At 41.0% G+C, this 25754-nt stretch overlaps 1 protein-coding gene across 1 annotated transcript; it reads left to right on the top strand.

Moving 5' to 3' along the window:
* Positions 1 to 1514: 1514 nt before the first annotated feature.
* LOC118706538 (adhesion G protein-coupled receptor E2) lies at positions 1515 to 20681 on the top strand. The gene is made up of 12 exons (XM_036415901.2): positions 1515 to 1601; positions 2228 to 2405; positions 8655 to 8762; positions 8950 to 9167; positions 9352 to 9528; positions 11435 to 11632; positions 11918 to 12153; positions 14852 to 14918; positions 15298 to 15389; positions 17070 to 17238; positions 17321 to 17431; positions 19740 to 20681. Exons 2-12 carry the CDS (start codon positions 2330 to 2332, stop codon positions 19767 to 19769), a joined length of 1482 nt encoding a protein of 493 aa, XP_036271794.1. The 5' UTR covers positions 1515 to 1601; positions 2228 to 2329; the 3' UTR covers positions 19770 to 20681.
* Positions 20682 to 25754: the final 5073 nt, after the last annotated feature.

The following is a 25754-nucleotide window of genomic DNA, read 5'->3' as shown; positions in this document are numbered from 1 at the left end:
CAACATTCACCCATAGGATGCCTCCCTGTGAATAAGAACTGGCACCTACTGACTATGAGGTTTCAAAGCAGATTTATGCCATTGCCAAAGAACCAAGAATGTGAATATGGGAAAAATCAAACCAATCTAAGGACTTTCTCCTTCAAGATATAACCTCCCCATTGGAAAAGGTTGGCGTTTCTAAGATGTGTCCCTGTCATCAGCTGTGTGTATGTTCTGTCCCCTTACCTGTAGCATCTGAGGTTCCCCGACTACCAGTGACTGGCTCCTTGGGGAGTCCCAGGAAATGGAGGGAAAAGACAGAGTCCTTGATCTCAAGCATAGAAACCTCAGAGAAATTGCCAGAAAGCTGTGGGCTGCAGGGCCAGAGCCACCTTCCAGGTGGAGGCCTGTGGTTAGAGGTTGAAATTGGAGCTCCACTGACCTATCTTGATCATTTTTCTGTCTTTCTGCCCCAGGACTCTATGACCATCTCCTTTTGACATTGGATGCTGCAGATAAAGCCCTTAAAGGTGAGTCTGCCCAGCCAGGGCAATTAGTGACATAAGCTGGGTAAGTGCTGGTTGGGGTCCGGGTCCTCTTACTAACAAGGAGAGAAGGAGGCTTACTCTGAAAATGGGACCAGGGAGGGTCTTCTGAAAATAAGAAAAGCTATTTCTTCCTCCCTAAATGTCCAGATTTTTCTGAGCTCTTCTAAGTCCAGTGGCAGCCATAACTCCCTCTCTCCCCTACTCTGGTATCCACTGTCTGGGTGGCTCTTGTTTGTCTGGCATCATCTTCATTCTCCTCACCCCTTCCTACAAGCCCTTGCATTCCCAATGGGATTCCAAAGAGAACTCAGTCAGTGAGTAGCTGCTCTGGGGAAATGAGAACTAAGGCTATCACTGGGAGGCAAGTCAGGTCGTGACCAGGAAATGCAGCATTTCCTGTGCCCTGGATTCTCATGAAGGCATACTCTGTCCTCTGTCTAAAGTTCAGGCTGGGACACAGGCAGCTGTGATGTTCCCCTATGGTAGCTGGGAACTTCCCAGGAAATTTAGGGAACTGGGAATAGCAGACACGTAAGACTCAGGCTGATTCCATCCACATTTGGACAAAAGAGCATCGAAGCCACCACATTATTATGCTATGAGGCTTCCATGTGACTAGAAAAAAGTGTCCACTAAGGGAAGAGGGGACAGTGGAACCTCCCAGGTGCTTCTATTCTCAAACCAGGGTCCGTAAATTACCAAATGACAATCCAGGTAGGAACCTGGCCTGGGTCCCAAGCCCTACCCCCAACACACACACACACACACACACACACACACTCACATACACCTAATGATCTGCCCTTCTGTCTGCACCAGGGATCTTCCCCAAATGGAATGCACACCCTAGAGTCAACAACAGCAAGGTGAGTGACTCCCGCAAGGACAAAGGCAGAAAATACCTCTATGCCACCTTCAGCACCCACCTATTTTCCCCAACTTTCCCCATCTACCTGTGACACTCTCTGACTATCACATCTTCCTTCTCCCCAGAGGCTCTCCCCCTTGGTACAAAAATTTAATGATTTGGACAGAGACTTCAAGTCAGCCTCGGATCTGGACAACATCCAGGTAAGGACAGGACCTGGGGGAGGCAGTGGAGGAATCCCATGGAGAACTTGGGCAGCCTTGGTTTGGGAAGGGGCACAATGGTGCCCTGCTCTGAGTCCCCTCTTCTCCTAGGGCGAGTGGGGAAAGCAGACATGCAGGTACTTGCACTCACTGTTAGATCCTCAGACACCAACTAACACCTTTCTTGCTGTTCCTGCCCATTCAGTTTTCTTTTTTAAAAAATATATATTTTATTGATTTTTTATAGAGAGGAAGAGAGAGAAAGAGGGACAGAGAGCTAGAAACATCGACGAGAGAGTAACATCGACCAGCTGCCTCCTGCACAATCCCTACTGGGGATGTGCCCGCAACCAATGTACATGTCCTTGACCTGAATTGAACCTGGGACCTTTCAGTCTGCAGACCAATGCTCTATCTACTGAGCCAAACCAGTTTTGGCGCCCATTCAGTTTTCATCACCCTTGGCATTATGAACAGGACTGACCTCTACATGGCTGGATTGCAGGGGCAATCTGGTACTACCCAAATACACAGTATCTAGAATCTGTTTGCTGGAGCTGAGTGGGCAAAGTTTTCCTGTAGCCCCTGTAGTGCATGGGCCAATGGTTCTGTGTCCATACCCCCAGGACCTCATACAGGAGGTGGATGACTTGCTGGAGAGCCCAGGGGACCTGGAGACCTGGCCCCACTCAGATCAGAACTATGTGGCCACTAACCTGCTCCTCAACATGGAACATGTCGTCAGAAAGTTGAGCAAGGCCCCACCCAATGAATCGCTGACCTTTAAAGCAACCGGAGGCACAGGTAAGTGCCTGGGTCTGCCCTCAGTCTCAGCCCTGTCCATTCTGCACCTCATTCCTCCCCCAATCTCACTGGAGCTGAGTGACCACTCATAAGCAAATTAAAGTAAAAGCTTAAAGAGAAATGAATAAATTTTGCTAATGAAATAAGTCAAACAGACAACAAATACTGAATGCTATCACTTATATGTGGAATCTAAAAAACAAACTCATAGATACAAAGAATAGATTGACAATTGCCAAAGGCAGGGGGTGAAGGGCTGCTGAAATGGGTAAAGGAAGTCAAAAGGTACAAACTTCTACTTATAATATAAATAAGTCATGAGGATATATATGTATACCATGGCAACTATAGTTGGTAATACTGTATTACATATTTGACAGTGTCTGTGCAAGTAAACCATAAAGGTCCTTATCAAGAATTTTAAAAATTTAGTAACTATGTATAATGACAGGTGTTAATTAAATTTATTGTGGTGGTCATTTTGCAATATATATATAAATATCGAGCCATCTGTTGTACATTTGAAACTAATGTTATGTCAATCATACTGCAATAAAAAAAGAATGAATAAAATGACAATTAATATACATTTTCATTGTAAAATTAATTATGAGCAGTGAAATAAAAATAGTGGCAATTTTAAGATGAAATACAAAAGGCTTCAAAAGAGAACAATTTACTTAATTTTGAAGAATATAGATTTAGCCATGGCCAGTTTGGCTCAGTAGTTGGGGCCTTGGACCACGCACTAAAGGGTGTGTGTTTGATTCCTGGTAAAGGGCTCATACTTGAGTTGCAGATTCAATCACAGGCCCTAGTCAGGAAGGTTGCAGGAAGCAATCAATCAATGTGACTCTCTCACATCAATGTTTCTCTTTCTCTCTCCCCCCACCCCTTCCACTCTCTCTAAAAATCAATGGAAAAAATATCCTTAAGTGAGAATTAACAAACAAAAAATAATATCCTATCTAATAAAGACGGAATAGGCTAATTGACTGTCACATCCTCAAAGATGGCAGCACCACAGCCACAAGATAGCATTGCCCAGTCCTCTCAGCCCCCAGTCACCCAAGGCCGGCCCAAGGTGCAGGCAAGTCTCAGATGGCAGCTGCCCAGCCGCCCAGGGCCACTTGAGGCTCAGATAACCAGGGCCTGCCGAGGCTTGTGCTGCTGGCAGTGGCAGCAGCAGAGGTGTGATGGGGCATCATCTTCCCCTGATTGCTGGTTGCCTCCCACCCCTGAGGGTTCCTGGACTGTGAGATTGGCAGGCTGGGCCGAGGAACCCCCCTCCAGTGCACGAATTTTCATGAACCAGGTCTCTAGTATATTTAATATTACTTGAGCCCTAGCTGTTTGGCTCAGTGGCTAGAGCATCAGCCTGTGGACTGGAGGGTCCTGGGTTTAATGAAGGGCACATGCCTAGGTTTTGGGCTCGATCTCCACTGGGGGCATGCAGAAGGCAGCTGATCAATGATTCTCTCTCATCATTGGTAGTTTCTATCTCTCTCTCCCTCTCCCCTTCTCTCTGAAATCAATAAAAAATATATTTTTTTAAAAATACTTGACATTGAAAATAATTTGTTTTATTGAGGTAAAATTCACATAACATAAAGTTGACCATTTTAACCAAAGTGTACAATTCAATGACATCCAGTATATTCAGAGTTGTCATCATCACTTCTAAAATATTTCTAAAATATTTTCATCACCCCAAAAGTAAACACTGTACCAACTAAATAGTGTCTAAATCTCTCCAACACCTCCACCCTCAGAGCTATCTGCCTGCCCTCTATCTATTAGTCTCTATTAATAGTTCAGTTTGTTCATTAAATTGTACATATGAGTGAAATCATATGGTACTGTTTTTCCTCTGACTGGTTTATTTCACTTAGCATAATGTTCTCCAGGTCTATCCATGCTGTAGAGAAGGGTAAAATTTTCTCCCTTTTTATGACAGAGTAGTATTTCGTTCTATAAATGTCCCACATCTTTTTCCCCCAGTCATCTACTGATGGAACTGCTTCCAAATCTTGGCTATTGTAAATAATGCTGCAATGAATAAAGGGGTGCATATATCCTTTCAAATTAGCATTTCAGGTTTCTTCAGATAAATTTCCAGAAGTGGAATCACCGGGTCATAAAGCAGTTCCACTTAATTTTTTTAGGTAACTTGGATTTTGTTTTTGATACCGTCTGCTACTTTGTGCCTTTTTATTGGTGAATTCCCTTCATGTACATTTACAGTGATTCTTGGTGAATGAGGATTTTCTATAGCCGTTTTATCTTTTGTTTTCTGGTAGCTCTGTGCTATTTGTTTTTTCCTTGTCTCCTGTCTGTTGTTTTTGTTTGGTGGTGGTATTTCATCATTTTTCCCTGTTTCCTCTTTTTCTAAGTTATGTGTCTCAGTTTTGGGTTTTTATGTGTAGTTGCCATTAAGTTCACATAAAAGAAATTTTCATGTATACAGCAGTCTTTTCTCTTTTTTTTTTTTTTTTTTTAATGCATCTGATCTCCATGACATTAACTTTTGACAGTTTTAATACAATGGGCTTTGGAGAAGGCCTTGTTGAATTGAGATCATTAGGTGTTCTGTTTGCCTAATTCTTTCCATTGTTTTCCAGTAGGTGGTGCTGAATCACAAGTTTTTTCGTTCTCCTGAATTGCTCTGCTTTTTCAGATCTCTGAGGGGTGGCGGGAAATGGCCTGTGCTCCGTGGGAAGGTTGGAGAAGTCTTCCTAGTTTAGATACCTCGGTCTTAGGAGAACAACCTCATCTGGGGAAAGGTGGTAAACGATGGGATGAAATCCCAGTGCTGCCCCCTGTCCCCAGACACTGCCAGCATTTCACCGTGATGTGTGGGGTGGGATGATCTGGGGGAAGTAGGTCGCTTCCTTTGTTGCTTTGCTCTCCCAGTCCTGGTGACTGGCAGACCTCTGTGGCATCCACGCTGTGTCTCCACTCGACCCTGGGATTAGTTGAAGAGGGTGTTTGTTGCTCAGGTAGAAAGAGTTTCCATAGTACCAAGTCTTGGGTTTGCAAATAATGTGCTTTGCAATGCAACACTTGCTGCTACAGCTTTTTCTGAGCCCCTTGTGCCGCTAGAGTCTGTGTTGATGACTGCCAGAGGCCAACGTGAGTGCCTACAAACACCCTAGTTTAAGGGGACACTTGGGTTTCCGACAGCCTTTCATCTCACCTGGGTGGGCAGAATCCCTACTGATTTCATAGCTGTGAGTTGTGGGAGCTCCTCTTCCCAGCGCTGGTACTCTGGGCTTGGAGCCCAATGTGGGGCTGGGACTCCTCACTTTTAAGAAGGGACCTCTGCAGCTAAGATATCTCTCTCAAAGCTCAACTGCTGCACTTGAGGACTGACCAGTTCATCTCTCCCCTCCTACAGCCTCTATGTAGCTTCTTCTTTATATCCTTAGTTATAGGGCCTCTCTACAGCTAGTCTCCCAATTGTTCTCCAAATTGATTGTTCTATAATTTAGAAATTATTTTGATGTACTCGTGGGACCTACCTTGCCATTTTGACCAGAACTCAGTACCATACTTTTTGTTTATTTGTGGGGGGGTTGTTGTTATTGTTGTTGTTAAAAAGAATATTTTTATTGATTTCAGAGAGGAAGGGAAAGGGAGAGAGAAAGAGAAGCATCAATGATGAGAGAGAATCATTGATCGGCTGCCTCCTGCATGCCCTCCACTGGGGATTGACCCTACAAACCAGGCATGTGGCTCTTGACCAGAATTAAGCTTTAATCCTCCCATGGGTAGCGGGCCTAAGCCACAGACTGGCCACCCTCTGCAGGAGGCGACCAGGCTGATCAAGGGAAGGCACCAGCCCCATTACCCACCCCGCTGCTGCAGCCACTGCCAGTCACAACCACCAAGGTGTTTTCATCAACACGGACTCTAGTCCCTTCACCATGAAAAAGTGACAACTTTCTTTAGGCATTTTCAAGATGTGTCTTTCATAGGATATGACATTTCTTTCTTTCTTTTTTTTTTTTTTTTTTTTTTATTCTCATCTGAAGATATGTTTCCATTGAATTTTAGAGAGTGTGGAAGAGAGAGGGAGAAACATCAATGTGAGAGGGACACGTTGATTGGTTGCCTCCTGAATGAGCCCTGACCTGGGCCCTGGCCAGGGAGGAGCCTGTAACGTAGGTACATGCCCTTGATCAGAATCGAACCCGGACCCTGCAGTCGGCAGGTTGAGGCTCTATCCACTGAGCCAAACCAGCAAGAGCAGGATATGACATTTCTTAGCCCTCCAGCAGCAGACCTTTGTTTTCTCCTCCAGGAGTGAGGTGGAAAAACCCTAGATCATTTTCTTGGATTCTTGTAACCCAAGTTACCAAGAACACTGCAAGTGGCGGTGTACAGGGAGCTTAGCCAATTAGTGGTCAGAAAAGGTATTTTCTCGAACTGGTTTGGCTCAGTGGATAGAGCGTTGGCCTACAGACTGAAGGGTCCCAGGTTAGATTCCTATTAAGGGCATGTACCTTGGTTGGAGGCACTTCCCCAGTGGGGAGTGTGCAGGAAGCAGCCAATTGATGTTTCTCTCTCATTGATTTTTCCAACTGTCTATCCCTCTCCCCTCTTCTCTGTAAAAAAAAATTAATAAAATATAGTTTTTTTAAAAAAGAGAGAGAGAAGAAAAGGTGTTTCCTTTGCAGCTCATGTGCAGAGGACCTCCTGTGTTGTGTCTACTGGGCTAGGGGCATGTCCCCACCAACTAAGGGGAGAGGGGGGGCAGAGACATGCTCCCAAGGCCAGAGCTAGCCCCGCATCCTGGGTACTGGGCTGGGGGTCGTGCTGGGACCCTGACAGCCATGACACAAGGATATTCCAGCCCCACTCCCAGCCACTTGGTACCTCCACCTGTAGTTCCGGAGTGGCCAGGGGGCATTCTGGGACCTCTGCTGCCCAGGGTGTAAGCATGGACCTATACACTAGGAGAGGCCTGGGTCCTGAGGATGTTTCCAGACCCTGGCTGCTCTTCGCCTGCATATGCAAATTAACAACCATCTTTGTTGAGTTAATTTGCATACTCACTCTGATTGGCTGGTGGGCATAGCAGAAGGACAATCAATTTGCATGCTTCTCTTTTGTTAGTGTAGATATATATATTTTAAAGCCTGGTGCATGAATTCATTCATGGACAGTTGGCTGGCCTGCATGCTGGTCGAACTCCTGGTCAAGGGGACAATTTGCATATTAGCCTTTTATTATATAGGATATACACTGAGTGGCCAGATTATTATGTGTTCAGAGATCATAATAATCTGGCCACTCAGTGTATGTTAGATATTGGTCTGCAATTTTATTTTCTTATGATGTCTTTATCTGATTTTCTTTTCAGAATGATGGTGGCCTCATATAATTATTTAGATAATTTTCCTTCCTCTCCTATTTTATGGATAATTTTACAAAGAATTGGTGTTCATTTTTCCATAAATGGCTGGTAAGAATTTACCAATGAAGCCATCAGTTATGGGATTTTTATTTGGGGAAGCTTTTAATTAATGGTTCAATCTATTTACCTGTTACAGGCATGTTCCAATTTCCTATATCTTACTAATTCCATTTGGGTAGTTTGTATGACTCTAGGAATTTCTTCATTTCATCCAGGTTATCTAACTTGTTGAATAATCGTTCATGATATTCTCTTATGATCCTTTGTAAATCCACATGATATATATGCCATTATTTTGTACACAAATATTATGTGTTTTTCTATTATCATGTTTACTATATATATATAGTCTGGTGCATGGATTTGTGCACTGGTGGGGTCCCTCAGCACGGCCTGTGGGGATTGGTCTGAGACCAGCAGCTCCTGCCTGTGACTCCCGCTCATCCCAGCCCCATTTCACCTGCTATAGGCTTACACCCAGTCGGTCGCAATCAGGAGAGGCTCGAGCAGCCACAGCAGTGAACCCTGCATCTGGCACCTATCGGTCAGCTGAGCTGCCACTCCCTTTGTGGGAGTGCACTGACCTTTATTGAGCCTCTGTGCCCTAATGGTCAGTGTGTGTCATAGTGACCGGTCAACCAGTCATTCAGTCATCTGGTTATCCGGTAGCTTAGGCTTTTATATAAATAGATAATATATATTATGTAATAAATAAATATGTAATACAATTATATAATATATTAGTTATATATAACAGGGTATTATAGCAACCATTGCAGGTTCAATTACTAATCTAACAACCCCCACAATATAACTTCCACAATTCATAGAACTGTCTCTGAAGATAAAGAAGCAAGGAGACAGGACGGTCACCTTCAGTGTTAACCAGACAAAGATGATGCTGGACTGGGATGCAGTACAGGAATCTGGTGATTCAGGTAAGGCTGAGATGGGGAGAAGTTCACTGAGGTTTCACAGTGGGGCAAGATTCCCAAGGATGGAATAAATGGAGAATTAAAGTTTAAAGGAAAATGTGGGCTATGGTGGGGTCCATAAGAAAAGAGCCTACCTGAAGAAGGGGTCCTGTGAGCCCCTCAAGATGCCAACCATGGTCTTTTCCTATAGGTCCGTCTACGGTGGGCCTTTTGTCCACCCCGGGAATGGGCAAGTTGATGGCTGAAGCCCCCCTGGTTCTACAAGCTGAGGAGCAGTCAGTTCTGCATGAGACACACAAGGGCCTGTTGCAGGAAGTCTCCCTCATCCTGTTCTCAGATGTCATCTCTGTCTTTGTGAGCAATAACACCCAGAACCTAAGCTCCCCAGTCACCTTCATCTTCAAGCATGTGAGTCCTGCTGGGATGGGGCTATAGATATAAAATGATCCTGATTGCTGGGAATAGACTTGAGGTTCTGGGGGCTCTCCCATGGGTGCATCATCTCCCCAGGAAAGCCCATTGCAAGCAAGGATTTGGGTCAGCATTTCTGAGCATCAGAAACACCAGCTCACACCTTGCCCTGTTCCTACAGGCAGTGGCCCCAGAGCCACAGCAGAAGCTTTTCTGTGTCTTCTGGGAGTCTGGCCAGAATAAAAGTTATTGGTCCACCAAAGGCTGCTGGAGGGTGGGCACCAGAGACGCCAGCACCACCTGCCAATGCAGCCACCTCAGCAGCTTTGCTGTCCTCATGGCCCACTATGATGTGCAGGTGAGAGCCCTAAAAGGGGTTGAATTCAGCATCTATTGCTGGATTGTGAGAGGGATGTCCAATTGCCCGGTGGGATCGAACCTAAACGGGCAGTCGGACATCCCTTGAGGGGTCCCAGATTGGAGAGGGTGCAGGCTGGACAGAGGGATAAACGCCCCTACCACCATGCACAAATTTTGTGCACTGGGTCTCTAGTTTGCTGAAATAAATGTGGCACCCACATCAAAAGAATAATAGCCAAGTGGCCAGGTCTCATAGAAACTTCCAGAAGTGTGAACAACTCTCCAAGACCATGCTTCCTCTGGCCACCTCACTAGGTAATACAATATTCATGCTTTTATTTACATACTGTTTTACATTTATTGAAGATTTAAAATATTTACATTTTAAATTCAAACAGAATGAGAAAGAAACCAGATGCTTAGTTCCTCTGGCTTCAACCAGTCAAAGCTGTTAGTTTCTCCTGTATTTTTCTTTGAATATTTCATACATATAGGGTCTGGCAAAAGTAGGTCTATAGTTGTTTGTATGGAAAATAATACAATAATTAACAAATAGTACATGAATAAACTCTGTTTTTCACATACTCATAACTGTAGACCTACTTTTGCTTCATCCTGTATAAAAATAATGCATGTATTGGTTCCTTGGTTTTTCCCTTCTCAAAGACTTGGTGGAGTGTGTGTGTGTGTGTGTGTGTGTGTGTGTGTCTGTGTGTGTGTGTTTTCACTGTTGTGCAAATTGTATTTTATTTATTCCATCTAGGAGAATTTTCTATTCCAGCCTACAAAGAGACACTTCATCATTTTTATTGCCACACAGCATTTAATTTTGTGAATGCTCCATAAATTACACATCAAGACCTCTTATAGTGGGTTTTGTTTTGATCATTTGCTAATACATAATGTTGCAATTGTTTACACACTTCCTTCTTCTCACGTGATAACCTATAAGCTTAGTCATGCCCAAAAGTCTAAAGAAAAATAAACCCTATGCCTGGCCCATGCTGTCTGGTGCACCAAAAGGTTTCTGGTTTGATTCCCGATCAGGGCACATGCCTGGGATGCAGGCTCTATTCCCATAGGGACTGTGCAGGAGGCAACTGATGTTTCATCTCATATCAGTGTTTCTCTCTTTATCACCCTCTCCTTTCCTTTATCTCTAAAATTCAATAAAAGTATTTTGTTTTTATTGATTTCAGAGAGGAAAGGAAAGGGAGAGAGAAACATCAATGAGAGAGAATCATCAGTCATCTGCCTCCTGCACACCTCCCTACAAGGGATCGAACACACAACCCAGACAAGTGCCCTGACTGGGAATCAAACCATGATCTCCTGGTTCATGGGTCAACACTCAACCACTGAGCAACACCAGCAGGGAAATTTTTCTTCAGTGACATTCTTTTTTGTTGTTGTTAATCCTCACCTGAAGCTATTTTTCAATTTTTAGAGAGTGGAAGGGAGAGAGTGAGGTAGAGAGAATAAAACATCGATGTGAGAGAGACACATTGACTGGCTGCCTTTGCACACACAACCAGGGGTAGGGATCAGGCCTGCAACCGAGGTAAATGCCCTTGACCAGAATCAAACCTGGGACCCTTCAGTTCACAAGCCAATGCTCTTTCCATTGAGCCACACTGATTGGGGCAAAAAAATATTTTAAAATAAACCCTGTGAGTTCCAGGACTTGATCTTGAGTAATCTCTTCTATCCCTCAATTCTTCCGGGGTCTGAATTAATCCACTCAGGACCCATAAAACTCTAATATTACCCACAAACATCAGAATTTTAGGTGGCTCCTCCATTCCTGATTTTGTTACATCCAAAAATAAAACTAAATATGGTGGGAGAGTCATTAATCCAGCTCAGGAAAGTATAACTGATGTCTCCTCTTTGCTGGGTCCCAGGGGGAGGATCCCGCCCTGGCTGTGATCACCTACGTGGGGCTGAGCCTCTCTCTGCTGTGCCTCCTCCTGGCGGCCCTCACCTTCCTGCTGTGCAAAGCCATCCAGAACACCAGCACCTCACTCCACCTGCAGCTCTCGCTCTGCCTCTTCCTGGCCCACCTGCTCTTCCTCACGGCCATAGACAGAACTGAGAACAAGGTACTGACACTGTCCCAAAGGACACCTGTCCTCCCTGTGGGATGTGGAGTTCATGGCGCCATGCTGCATTGAACATTTTAGCAAATTGGCCTTGTGTTTTAGGAATGTTGGAGGGGTGAGTAGCCAATTTCACAATGACTGGCCCAACTAGAAGACCCCCTTTTTTGACACTTCTTTCATATACATCAGAGTTCCAAAAAAAAAAAAAAAAAAAGAGTATAGGAGAGGTCTTGGGTCCATACTTCACCTGACAGTCCCACCTGGTAACTCTCACTCCTCCTCCAGGTGCTGTGCGCCGTCATCGCGGGTGCCTTACACTATCTCTACCTGGCCTCCTTCACCTGGATGCTGCTGGAGGGCCTGCACCTCTTCCTCGCCGCTTGCAACCTAAGGGTGGTCAACTACTCCAGCGTGAGCAGGTTCATGAAGTGGCTCATGTTCCCTGTGGGCTACGGAGTCCCGGCTGTAATCGTGGGCATTTCTGCAGCATCCAGGCCTCACCTTTATGGAACACCTGCCCGGTAAATTAAAGTTCCCACTGTCTTCATCTTCTCCCCATGACCATGGTCAGCAGAGAACCAATGTGGCACTTTAATTTCACTAGAATATGATAGGTATAGGAAAACAGTAATAACCACCCAAAGACATCTTCCTGGTTCCACGATTGTATTCCTTGAAGTGATTGTTTTTTAGGAATTTAAAATTTCATTGTTTCAAATGTTAATTATATAGTATACAATTATGTTTATATAATATTAATTGTGCATTACATTCATTACTTATACTTTCATAATAATGAAATGTTAACAATCATAAATTAATACATGGTTAAATAAGCTGATTTTTCTCTTCTAGACTTAATTTTTTAAATATTAATTATACTTATACTAGAGGTTTGGTGCACAAAACTCATGCACGGTTAGGGGGAAAGGTCCTTCAGCCCAGCCTATACCCTCTCCAATCCGAGATCCCTCTCACAATCCAGGCCCCTAACCACTCACCTGCCTGCCTAATGCCCTTAACTGCTCCCCTGCCTGCCTGATCACCCCTAACCACCTCTGCCTGCCAGCCTGGTAACTCCCAAAGTACATATATGGCTGGGGTCCCTCAGCCTGGCCTGTGCCCCCTCATAGTCCAGGAGCCCTTGGGGGATATCCAGGAGGGGAGCAGGGGGATGCAAGCCTAAGCCAGCAGTCAGACATCCTTAGCTCTGCTACGGAGGCCTGCAAGGGAGCAGTTAGGCATCAATCAGGCTGGCAGGGGAGTGGTTAGGGGGTGATCAGGCTAGCAGGCAGTAACGGTTAGGAGCAATTAGGAAGGCAGGCAGGTGAGCAGTTGGGAGCCAGCAGTCCTGGATTGTGAGAGGATGTCCCAGATTGGAGAGGGTGCAAACTGGGCTGAGGGACATACCCCTGTGCACAAATTTCATGCACCGGGCCTCTAGTATTAATATAATATTTATCACACTAATTGAGGGGACTGCTTTAAATATTCTAGGAAGCAAAATGGGAATGAAGGGATGGCATTGGTTGGTGTAACCTACTTCTCTCCTTAATTAAATAAAAGGGGGGGGTGTTATTTAGATGATGAAATTGTGATGACCAGAGCTAAGATTTAGAAATCACTTTGGACATGCAATCTATATTCCCAATATTTTTCATGTATCAGCTCAGGTCATTCTCCCAACAACCCACTTAGGTAGAACAGGTATTATATGAGTTTTACAGGTGAGGAAATTGAGATACAGAGATTACTGACATGGTCCAAATCATACAGATGGTTGCTGGCAGAACTGGGATCAAATATAGACAATCCAGCATTTACAACGTACTTCTATGTTGATATATTTAATGTTCACCACCATCGGAGTAGCCCTGGTCGGATGACCTTCCTATACAGCTTGCATAAAAGTCAGCAAACTGTAAAGGGCTGCAACTTTGCAGACCGTGTACTCTCTGTTGCAACTATTCACCTCTGTCCTTGTAGCACAGGAGCTGCCATAGGCGATATGCAAGAGAATCGGTATAATTGTGTACCTGCAAAGAACCTTTACAAAATCAGGTAGCGACCCCATTTGCCCCACAGGGTGTGGTTTGCCAGCCTTGTCTTAGTAGGGTTGGCTTTGAGTCTTCTGGTGAGTCTACCTAATTTCATGGTACTCAAACCTCCCAACTCATTCACAAATATCTCACATGGGATCATTTCCAGTTCTATCATTTCTATCAGTGTGGCCTTGATTTACTATGTTTCCTTAAGCATTAGATACCAACCTGTGATCACTTGCGTCAATGTTGTCATGAGGAATAAATTATGTAATGCACATGAGCCCTACCTTAGTACTGTTATCAGGTTACTGTCGTCATCTTTTTTTACTATCATCTTGCAAGTCTCCAATTTTTTTTCACCTTCTATACACCTGTTCATCCATTCATATCTCAGAATAAATGCAATCAGTTCTCTCTCTTCCCAACTACCTAACCCTCTACACCTGTTCATCCATTCATATCTCAGAATAAATGCAATCAGTTCTCTCTCTTCCCAACTACCTAACCCTCCTATACCACAGACGAGGCAAGCTGTCTAGCTCTGTGTTCTCATAGCTCCTCACACTTGACCATAAAACTCATCATCCTGATTGTCTCTATTGTCTAATTAGTGACCTTCCCTGAGGACTGGGACCAGACTATCTCAATTGCAGCTGGGTCTTCAGGTCGAGCAGAGATCCTGATACAGAGGAGACACAATATTTTCACAATAAACCATAACTTAATTTACTTATTGATATTTATCTTTTCATGTAAAACTGTTTATTTTCTTCTGCCAGCATACCTGACAGACACTTTTAAAATAAATGTATCTTTTTAAAAATCACATCATTATGGCATGATTGATGTATTCAATGCTATACATAGTTAAGGTCTATAACCTGATAAGTTTGAATTTAACTATACAACCAGGACCAGCATCACCATCAAGGGCATACAAAGTTTCAGTTATGAAAGAGTAATAAGATAAGATTAAAGTATATGGCCTAATTAACAATAGTGTATTGTATACTTAAAATTTAGTAAGAGGATAGATCTTAGCTTAAAGGTTCTTATCAAAAAGAAACAATATTAGCAATAGGAGGAAGAAGAAACTATGGGTGGTGAAGGATATGTCTACCAAGTCTTTATCCACAAAGGCAAATAGATTCTTCAGTCTCTTTCCATCTCTTAGATGCTGGCTCAGCACACAAAAGGGATTTATATGGACCTTCCTTGGCCCCGTCTGCACCATCTTCTCTGTGAGTAAAAGATGACATGAGAGCATGCTTCCTGCCCAGCTGAGGGTCTATCAAAGAGCAGGTGTATAAGGAGGGTTACAGGCAGAATGAGAAATCCTTAAAGTTTGCCCAGGACTGAGAAGGCATACAGCAGGCAAAATTTCTGTTTTAAAACCAGGATAAAGGGATTTCCTGACACATCTCACTTTCAGTGCTAAAATGTGGAGATTGCCATAAAAACTGGGACAAGTTGATCACCCCAGTTACAGAACAAGCATAAGCCTGAGTTACTGGGTGCAATTTGGTCCCTTTTTCTATGACTGCTATGAAATACTGGCTGAGTTAGGTATTGGATGAGCCAGGAGGAATATATTCAATATGCCTTGTGGGGTTTCCGCAGATTAACTTGGTCTTCTTTCTGATGACCATCTGGATTCTGAAAACCAAGCTCTCCTCACTCAACAAGGATGTGTCCACCCTCCAGAACACGAGGTGAGAGGGATCAGTGGGGCATACCACTCCATACAAAGCATGGTCCAGGAGCAATATGCCATGGTTCCAAGCTCCTGCTGTCCTTTCATGGGGATTCTGAGGGGTCAGGAGGGAAGTGCAGCCACCCTCTCTGGAAACCAGCTCAGATAATGTAGTTTGCTGCTGAAACCCTAGTCAAAAGCATTGTTTCTCCATAACACTGGCATGAAATTATCAGCCACAGAGAAAACTGACTTTGTTCTGTTAAACATGAATTACTTCCATGGTCCATGAAGGTCTCAGAACATTTTTATCTTTATAGAACACTTAGGAAATCACATAACTGTTCCCAGAACCCAGCATGCACATTCATGCCCACATCTTCATGGATGTTCTTCCCTCTGCCCTCTCCACTCCTACACCTGAGAAAATCAGGTTCTTTATCCACATATCACATCTTGTGACAGGCTAGGGGCATCCTTTGCTTTCCTAACCTTAGTACAGAATACATGGCCTCTATTCTAGGAAAACCAGGCTCACACTCAGTTCATGGAGAGTGGAAATATAGGAATAGTGTTTGATGGGACCTGTGCAGAGGTACCTCACACATAATAAACATTGTGACTGTTTTCATCTTTCCATGAGACTATAAGGTTTGTGAAAACAGACATGTTCTGTGTTATTTTTAATACCCAAAACCAGGCACAGAGAATCAGGTACACAGAAGGTCTCCAGTAATGCCAGTTGAATGAAATTAGGGACATTCATGAAACATCATGACCTTTTTAAAGCCCGCTTTATGAATTATCACTACAGCAGAACCTCGGTTCTTGAACCTAATTCATTCTGAAAGGCTGTTCGAGAAGCGGTGTCTTGGAAAACAAAATCGATATTTCCTGTTAGAAATCATGTAAACTGATTAATTTGTTCCAGACCCCCCAAATGGCTTAACCTTTCCTGTATACAGTGCATGTCTAGTGTGTTTAATCTATAAGCAAACACTTCTTTCTTAAATTTATCGAACTGCTCCCTGTTAGCCTTAAACTAATCATGTTTAGCACTCATTCAAGGGTATCTTTCTAGACGTCAGTATGCAGCATCTTCACTTTTTCGCGTATCATTGCCCCCGAAATGCTGTCACTGACTAACTGCTTTTCCTTTATCCAAATTATAACAATTTTTCTACCTCTTGAATTGCCTTCATTGTTTCATGAGCACTGTCTCACCTTTACCAACATCAGCACTCTTGATGGCCTCTTCATGTTTTAAAAGTGTGCTAATCATCCATTTCACCACAACTAAAGTAAGTAAGTAAATAAATAATCCACAGCACAATTTCTTGAGATGTTAATAAGGCAATGTTTAATTGTAAACTGACTCGTATTGGCACATTCTTTCCTTAGTTTGTGGTCTGAGAGACACTTTTTGTCATAATGATGTATTCAGATCAAGAACTGAAGTTAACCAAGACATTTTTTTCTATGGACAACCTGGTTAAGAACCAAATTGTTCAAGATGGGAGATGTTCACTCAAAGTCAAAATGACATGATAAACACTGATAGCATTTCTTTCAAAGGATCATTGAGAGTAGTTATCAAAGTTGATCACAACTCAGTCATGCATCCCTGGGAGAGAGATTAGGATAACCTTAATTCTGTTGCTCTGGGTGCACCACTGACCTCTCTTTTCCTCCCACCCAGGATGTTGACATTTAAAGCAATGGCTCAGCTCTTCATCTTGGGCTGCACGTGGTGTCTGGGAATCCTGCAGGTGGGTCCAGCTGCTCATGCTATGTCCTATCTCTTCACCATCATCAACAGCCTGCAGGGCGTCTTCATCTTCCTGGTGTACTGCCTCCTCAGCCAGCAGGTACTATTGTCTGCTTCCACCCAGGATTTTCCACTCTCAGTCCTCTCAGTGAGCTGACTCAGAGCATGCTTTGGTTCTGTAGGTCCAGGCGCAATACAGGAAATGGTTGAAAGGAGTCAAGGAAACCAAAGTCGACTCTGAGAAGTACACACTCTCCAGCAGGGCTATGTGTAAAGTCTCCAAACACAATGTGGTAAGATCACATATTTCTCCCAGAGCACTTTACTGGATGATCCACTTGAATAGCTCATGCCCATCACACTGGACAACCTGACATATAGCCGTGATGCCCTAGGATGGCTCGCACTAAGTTTACTTGTGGACTCATCCCAAGGCATTTCCATGTCAACAATGGAGGTCTTCCTGTACTTCCACTCACTGTGTTGATGTACTCACCTTGCCCCTTACCCATGATTCTCTTCTCCTGTGTGTAGAGCACTCACTTTGTGAGACATGATTCATGTGGTTTTTAATTTTACTTAGTGAAAAGATACAAAACATTTCCTCATAAGCAGAGAGAAGAGCTATGGTTGATCAGCTCAGCAAGCAGGAATTAATTATTTGAAGCTGTGATGCTCAAACTGCACAGTCACAGCACCATCCTTTATCCCAATTCATTCCATGCTACCGTTATATAAATAACAATAAATACATGGCATATATAGTTATAAAAGCTGGTAAAAATAAGTATTAGGCTCGATTTGAGACTTTCCTTGAGAATCTACAATTGTTCCTGGAATTTTCAACACATACAAATAATGCAAAGCCAGGAAGGAGATTCACAAAAGGCTAAGGAGGGATCCCTAAAATAGCAATGAACATAGATATATTCTGGTTTATAAAATTTTGTCTTGTGATTTTTGTTCACATGTTCTTCACATCAGCTCTTGAAGATAAGTATTATTACATTCCCATTTGGTAGGTAAAGAAAATGACACTCATAAGTTCTATATGGATTGTGCGAGGTTTTCAGACAATTCACTTTTTTTCCCAACTTCCATGGACCCACCATGCTGCCTCCCAAGCCTTATGCATATTTATCATCCACTTCTTTGTCCAACCCTTTACAACTAATCGTTCCCAAATTCTCCATTCATCAAGAATCTCATTCTTCTAATTCTTTCCTTTCCAGCAGATGTTTCTACCAATTTCTTCCATAGCAAATCAAGTAAGCAGGATGAAACAAGGTCAACTTTGTGCTCTCAAAAACACAAGGCATTGGACATCTGGTTCATTCTCTCCTCATTCCATCTTATTGCCACAGACAAAATATGCTTCTACCTTTTTTAAGGCTAGTCCTTCTGTTGCATTTTGGTTTCCAAAACTCTTGACTGCTCCATAACTTTACATTACTGTGCATGCATTCTCTCTCTGAACCTTGCAGTCTCACCTTCTCAACAGCATCAATGATCCACTCCACCTTCATTGCAACATGCTAAATCTGTCTTGTTAAAAATTATTAAAGTTATACATTTGATCCCTCACTCTTCTTCCTCAAATACTCAAAACTGGTATGTGCCTCCATCATTGCACCAAAGAGCTCTCTCTTAAGCCTCTAATGACCTTCATATCACTGAATGAAATAAATAGTACTGTTGGGTGTTGTGGTTACTGCCTCTACCATGAAACTTCTCTTTTGTTCCTGGTTCCTAGATCTCAACCTCCTGACATTCTTTCTAACTTTCTGACTGAACTGTCTTCCTCTTCTTTAGATTTCATTTACTCTATCCAGTTTCTTTTCTCCCATTCTTGTGTGGTTGGTTTTTCACACTCTTGATCCTTTTTTTTTTTTTACTGTGTGGAAGTGAAATTTATCTTTTTTGTTGTTGTTGTTTACTTGTGCTTTAGATATCATATTTAAAAAAGAATTGACTAACACCCATAAGATTTATACATATTTTCTTTCAAAAAATGTGTAGTTTTAATTATTACATCTAGGTATATGATTTAGAATTTATTTTTAATGATTTGAGGTTTTTACAGTGTGATATACCCATTCTTTTACATGTGGATATCCAGTTTTCTCAACATCATTTATTGAAAAGATTGTTCTTTCCATCGGTGAATTGTCCTGACATCTTTGTCAAAAGCAAATCATGATAAATATAAGGTTTTATTTTTGTATATTTAACTCTCTTCCATCATCTATCTTACTATAGTTTGTAGCAAGTTTGAAATTGGGGAATTGACTCCACAAATTTCTTTTTTTTTTATCAAGATTGTTTTAGCTGTTCTGGACTCTTTTAAGACCCATATAAATTTTAAGCTGTGCTTGTCATTTATGAGAAAAATTTCACTGAGATATTGATAAGCATTTTGTTGAATCTATAGATCAATGTGGAGGTTCTGCAATCTTAACTCGTAAGTCTTCTGATCCATGAACATGCAATATTTTTCCATTTCTTTAGGTTGTTTGACTTCTTTTGACAATCTTTAATAGTTTTCAGAGTACACATCTTGCACTTCTTAATACAGTATCATTTTTATCCCTTCCATCTCAGGAGAATGAAATTAACAACTACACCAGATGATCCTGTCTCCTGGAAAATAAGGAAAACACTGAACAGTCATCCTTTGGGCAAAGAATATAGAAAATACTTTTTGTGTCTGTTACAAGTAACTCTTCATGGCACCATTGTGGGAGAAAGTATACAGGAAATGTTTGACATTCATTTACTAGAGAATTGGGGTCTTCTGGTCCACACAGTATGCGCAGCTCAATCCCAGCATAGTCAGGGAGCTAAGACCCAATTCCTCACTTGTCTTGGGTTAAACCTTCCACTTCAACCTGTTTTTCTACAAAAATGTTCCTCAAGTTAAATATATATAAACAAGGAAAATCATCATCAAATGTCTATCTTAAAACAACATATAAAAGTAATGTTCAAATACCTGTATTTGGCCTCCCTACCTACATGCCTTGACTTCACTCTTCATTTCTAAAGACTTACTAATTTTTCATTTAAAAATATTTCTCTTACTCACCATGTGCTGCACACAGATCAAGACAAATCCAGTTCCTGATTTCACAAAGCTTATATGTAAAGAAAATGTTAGAATAAAATCAATAGTTTCTACATCCTTGCATTTTATAAATTTGAGTTTTATGCAAGGTGTGTATTGCTACAGTATATTGTGTAATTGTGTTTATATTACTTCACCTAGGCAAAACCCAATCCAGAGCAATTTCACCTGTAAGAAATTCCCTATGGATTTCCACAGACCATATTTGTATAATTTGAACATATGGGGAAATGCCTATAAATGACCTTAACATTAAAAATATCCATGAGTCCATAGTGATACCTAAAAATATCAGCTAATAATTTTAGAAGATGAGATAAAATTAGAAAATCATGATTTTGCAATATCAAGTAAATGGCCACTAAAAAAAAATGTAAAAAGCTGTTAGAGGACAGGCTAGTCAGTCCCACACTGCCAAATATACCACCTCATACGTTATTGATTAATTACAGGGGCCAAAGTGCCATTTACAATAGGGAGATATGACAGTCACCATAAGACCTTAATGATCAGCTTACTTTTGTCAATAGTGGGTAACCTAACATTATCTCCTGATAAGATGCGACTTTACAATATCCTATGTGTATAAATAAAGAATTGTTGACAAATCAGTCTAACCAAAATCTAATCCAGCGTTTCAATCAAGGGTTGGGAAACTATAACATGCAGGCTAAATCCAGGCATCTGCCTGCTTTTATAAATAAACTTTTACTAGAACACGTCCACAGTCATGTGTTGATGGATTTTGTCTATGCCTCCTTTCATACTACAATGTCAGAGTTAAGTTGTTGTGAAAGACACTGCAAAATCCCAAAGCCAAAATATTTACTCACTGGCCCACTGACTTGCTGGGACTTGTTCTTTCAGACACGAGTATTAGTATACATAAAATACATGAAACAGAATAACAAGTTAAATAACATCATGAGGAAACAAACAGCAAATCAAGAACATCGTGCATTCAACAAGTCATGTGATTTGGACTCTTCTAAAGTCAGTAAACTTTAAAAAGAAAGTCAATATCATTTTAAGACTAATGCTATTTTAGAAAACAAATAAAAGCAACATAACAATCAAATCCAATGTCAATCTAAGTGGTATTCTGATTCAAATACATAGCTATAAAAAATATTTTGGAAGCAATTAAAATAATTTGAATATATATCAATTATTAAAATTATTAATAAATATCTAATCACTATGCTGTAATATAATAACTTTTAACAGCAAATATCATGTTCTCTTCTGTTACCCCAAAGCTGAGAAACCCCATTCTCCTAGAAAAGGGGCAATATGTATAAATATATGGGAAATTTCAAAAGAAAACAGAGGCCACAATTTAAAATTTCATTAACAACACACCTTTTCATTAACAAAATTTCACTAACAACATAATCGAAATCCAAAGGCATAGAAAAAACTAACAAGCTTTACTACTTAAGGTTTCTGGATGATAAAGAACACCATTAATGAAGCCTGAAGACTACATAAAATATTTTAATGTTAGTAAGAGATTAATCCATAATTTTTAAATTTCAATGATAAAAATGCTAAAAATATATTAGAAAGAGAAAATTATAGGTCATTAACAGAAAAAGATGCTAAGACTGCTGGTGGGAATGCAGACTGGTGCAACCACTGTGGAGAACAGCGTGGAGTTTCCTCAAAAAACTGAAAATGGAACTCCCATTTGACCTAGTAATCCCACTTCTAGGAGTATATCCCAAGAAACTAGAAACACCAGTCAGAAAGGATATATGCACCCCTATGTTCATAGCAGCACAATCTACAATAGCCAGAATTTGGAAACAGCCTAGGTGCCCATCAGCAGATGATTGGATCCAAAAACTATGGCGCATCTACACAATGGAATACTATGCTGCCATAAAAAAGAAGGAATTCTCATCATTTGCAGCAACCTGGATGGAATTGGAGAACATCATGCTGAGTGAAATAAGCCAATCAATGAAAGAGAAACACCACATGACCTCACTCATTTGTGGATGATAAAGAACATTATAAACTGATGAACCAAGAGACAGATATATAAACAGTAAAGCAACAGGGAGACTGTTAAATTACAGTGGGGAGGGGAGGAAGATCTGGAGGAGATAATAGATCAACCGAAGGACTTGTATACATGCATATAAGTACAACCAATGGACATAAAACTCTGGGGAGGGAGGGTATGTATGGGAGGGAGGGAGGGGGGCAAAAAAAATCAATAAAATATATTAAATAAATAAATAAATAATAAAAATATAAAAATATGAAAAAAAGAAAAAAGGAAAAGATGCTAAGACATAGTCATCAAGAATACTGAAATTAATACAAGAAGCTAATATTGCAGGAATTAGAAAAATATAGAGTTGTATAACATTCAACATTCATTAGACCAGAGGGAAATGGATATTCTCATTAAGTACTAGGATAAATTAACATACACACTTACTATAATCAGCAATTTGTTACTAGCTATGAAAATTTAAGATGCACATATCCTAGGGCCCACAAATCCTACTTCTTTGAGTCTATCTTAGGGAAATGCTCTCATATTTATAGGAAGATATTTATTAGATGCCTCATGTAAATGTTACAAGAATGATCAATTGAAAAGTATGCAAGCAATAGAATGTACAACACCAAGAGTGAACCCTAATGCAAACTATGGACTTCTGGTGATTATGAAGCATCAATGTAGGCTCATCAATTTTAACAAATGCATCAAACCAGTGAGTGATGTTGGTAATGAGGGAAGCTATACATGTGTGGGGGCAAGGGTGGAAGGAAATTTGGTAAAACTTCCTCTTAACATTGCTATAAACCTAAAACTTCTCTAAAAAAAATTATTTTTAAAAAAATAGAGGGGTTAATTTCCAAAATATATAAAGTACTCATGCAACTCAACAAAAGGATAATAAGTAATCTAATTTAAAAATGGGCAGAGGACCAAAGAGGACATACAAATGGCCAAGTAACATTTGAAAAAATGTTCAATGTCACTAATCATCAGAGAGATGCAGATTAAAATGGCAATGAGATACCACCTCACACCTTCCTGAATAGCTACCATCAATAAATCAACAAACAAGTGCTGGAGAGAGTGTGGAGGAAAAGGAACCCTAGTACACTGCTGGTGGCTATGCAGATTGGTACAACCCCTTTGGAAAATAGTGTGGAGTTTCCTCAAAATGGAACTGCCGTATGACCTAGTGATCCCACTTCTAGGAACACAGTTAAACCTTGTATTAATATCTTGAAAATCTCCCATATCAAACAATTCAGTTCTTGACCAAGTTGTTCACAGAAAAAATGTCTCAGTCATCACCCTAACCGGTTTGGCTCAGTGGACAGAGTGTCGACCTGTAGACTGAAAGGTCCCAGGTTCGATTCTAGTCAAGGATATGTACCTTGGTTGCAGGCACATTCCCAGTTGGAGGTATGCAAGAGGCAGCTGATTGATGTTTCTCTCTTTCCCTCTCCCTTCCTCTCTGTAAAAAAAAAAAAAATCAATAAAATAAAATAAATAAATAAATAAATATATATATATATATATATATATATATATATATATATATATATATATATATATATATATATATTTTTAGCCTCAGTCATCAACCAAAACTTCAGTTTTCCACCTGACAACTCTTTCATGCTGATACTTCAGTATAACAAAAGTGTCTCTCAGGCAGCAAAGAAGAAAATAAATTTGTTGCTGGCGAAATGAAGGTTTGGCACAATTTTAAAAATCTAAAGAGGCCATCAAGAGTGCTGTTAAAAAATAAAAGAAAAAGAGTGCTAATGTTGTTAAGGGTGTAAAAGTATTGACAAAACAACAATCACAGGCAATTGAATAGGTAGAAAAACTGTTGTTTACTGGATAAAGGAAAAGTAACTAGCCAGTGATAGATTTCAGAAGCAGTGATATATGAAAAATTCCTTTGAGGCTAGTAGGGTGTGGTTTGATAAATTTAAGAAAATAAGTGTTTATTTATAGATTAAATAGTACACTAGACATGTCCTATGTATAAGAAAGTTTAGCCGAAACCGGTTTGGCTCAGTGGATAGAGCGTCAGCCTGCGGACTGAAGGATCCCGGGTTCGATTCCGGGCAAGGGCATGGACCTTGGTTGTGGGCACATCCCCAGTGGGGGGGGTGCAAGAGGCAGCTGGTTGATGTATCTCTCTCATCGACGTTTCTAACTCTCTATCCCTCTCAATTCCTCTCTGTGTAAAATCAATAAAATATATTTTTTTAAAAAGAAGAAAGTTTAAAACAGGGAATCATTTGGGTGTCTGGAACATATTAATTCAATTTACATTATTTCTAATGGGGGAAAAAAATGATTCGGTTTTCGAACAAATCACTTCTCAAACAGCCTTAGGTTTGAGAACCAAGTTTCCACTGAATATTCTAAGAAACACGAAACATTAATCAGAAAGAAAGTATGCATCCCTATGTTCATAGCAGCACATTTACAACAGCTAAAATCTGGAAACAGCCCAAGTGCCCATCAGTAGACAAGTGGACTACAAAGCTGTAGTACCTTTACAACATGGAATACTATGCAGCATGGAGTAACCTGGAGAGTATCATGCTAAGTGAAATAAGCCAGTCAGAGAAAGACAAGTATCTCATGATCTCACTCATATGTGGAATCTAATTAACAACATAAACTAACAAAATAGATCCAGAGACATGGAAGCATGGAACAGACTGTAGAATCTCAGAGGGAAGACAGGGGTGGGTAGGTGGGAATAGATCAACCAAAGAACTTGTATGCATATATGCATTACCCATGGACACAGATAATAGGGTAGTGAAGGCCTGGGGTGGGTGGTGGGGAAGGGCCAGAAGGGGTCAATGGGGGGAAACAGGGGATATGCCATATTTTCCCATGTAAAAGACACTATGTTTTTCCAGAATCATTAGACTAAAAGGGCTGTCTTATACACAGAAGTCAGCCAAGGAGGGAGCTGCACAGTACGTAGTTGCCCATACCTTATTGAACAGGCTTCCTCCAATCACAAGCTTTATTGTTACTGAGGTCAACTGATGCTCTAATTAGAGGAGGAGGTAGAGAGTGTGCAGATGCAATGGGGACCAGAGCGTTCGGAGCCCATAAAGATGTCAAAAAATAAAAAGATAAATACCAGTAAGTGATTGTCTTACTCTGCAAAATTCAAACTGAATGTAATCAGCTATGCAAAAAAAGCCTGGAAACAGAGCTGCAGAGAGACAATTTGGACCTCCTCCCACTAAGTGTATTGTCAGACAATGGAGAAAACAGGAAGAAAAACTCTTTAAGATGGAAAAAAAAAAAAAAAAAAAAAAAAGGCTGTAACAGGAAAACCAGCAAAATATTTTAAAATATTGATTTCTTAATTTGGGGTTGGAAAAGTGGGGGGTGTCTTATACATGGGGGCGTCTTATACACTGAAAAATACAATATGTAATATTTCCAACAATATTTTTAATTAAAAAAATGA

This window comes from Pipistrellus kuhlii, unplaced genomic scaffold (assembly GCF_014108245.1).
Source record: "Pipistrellus kuhlii isolate mPipKuh1 unplaced genomic scaffold, mPipKuh1.p scaffold_m20_p_52, whole genome shotgun sequence".
NCBI lineage: Eukaryota > Metazoa > Chordata > Mammalia > Chiroptera > Vespertilionidae > Pipistrellus > Pipistrellus kuhlii.
This window is presented reverse-complemented; position numbering and strand designations above follow the sequence as displayed.

Coding starts and splice junctions, on each gene's coding strand:
- LOC118706538 (XM_036415901.2), top strand. CDS start 2,330: ATGGAACATGTCGTCAGAAAGTTGAGCAAGGCCCCACCCAATGAATCG. Junction 2,406..8,654: donor TAAAGCAACCGGAGGCACAG/GTAAGTGCCTGG, acceptor CACAATTCATAG/AACTGTCTCTGAAGATAAAG. Junction 14,919..15,297: donor CCGTCTGCACCATCTTCTCT/GTGAGTAAAAGA, acceptor GGGTTTCCGCAG/ATTAACTTGGTCTTCTTTCT.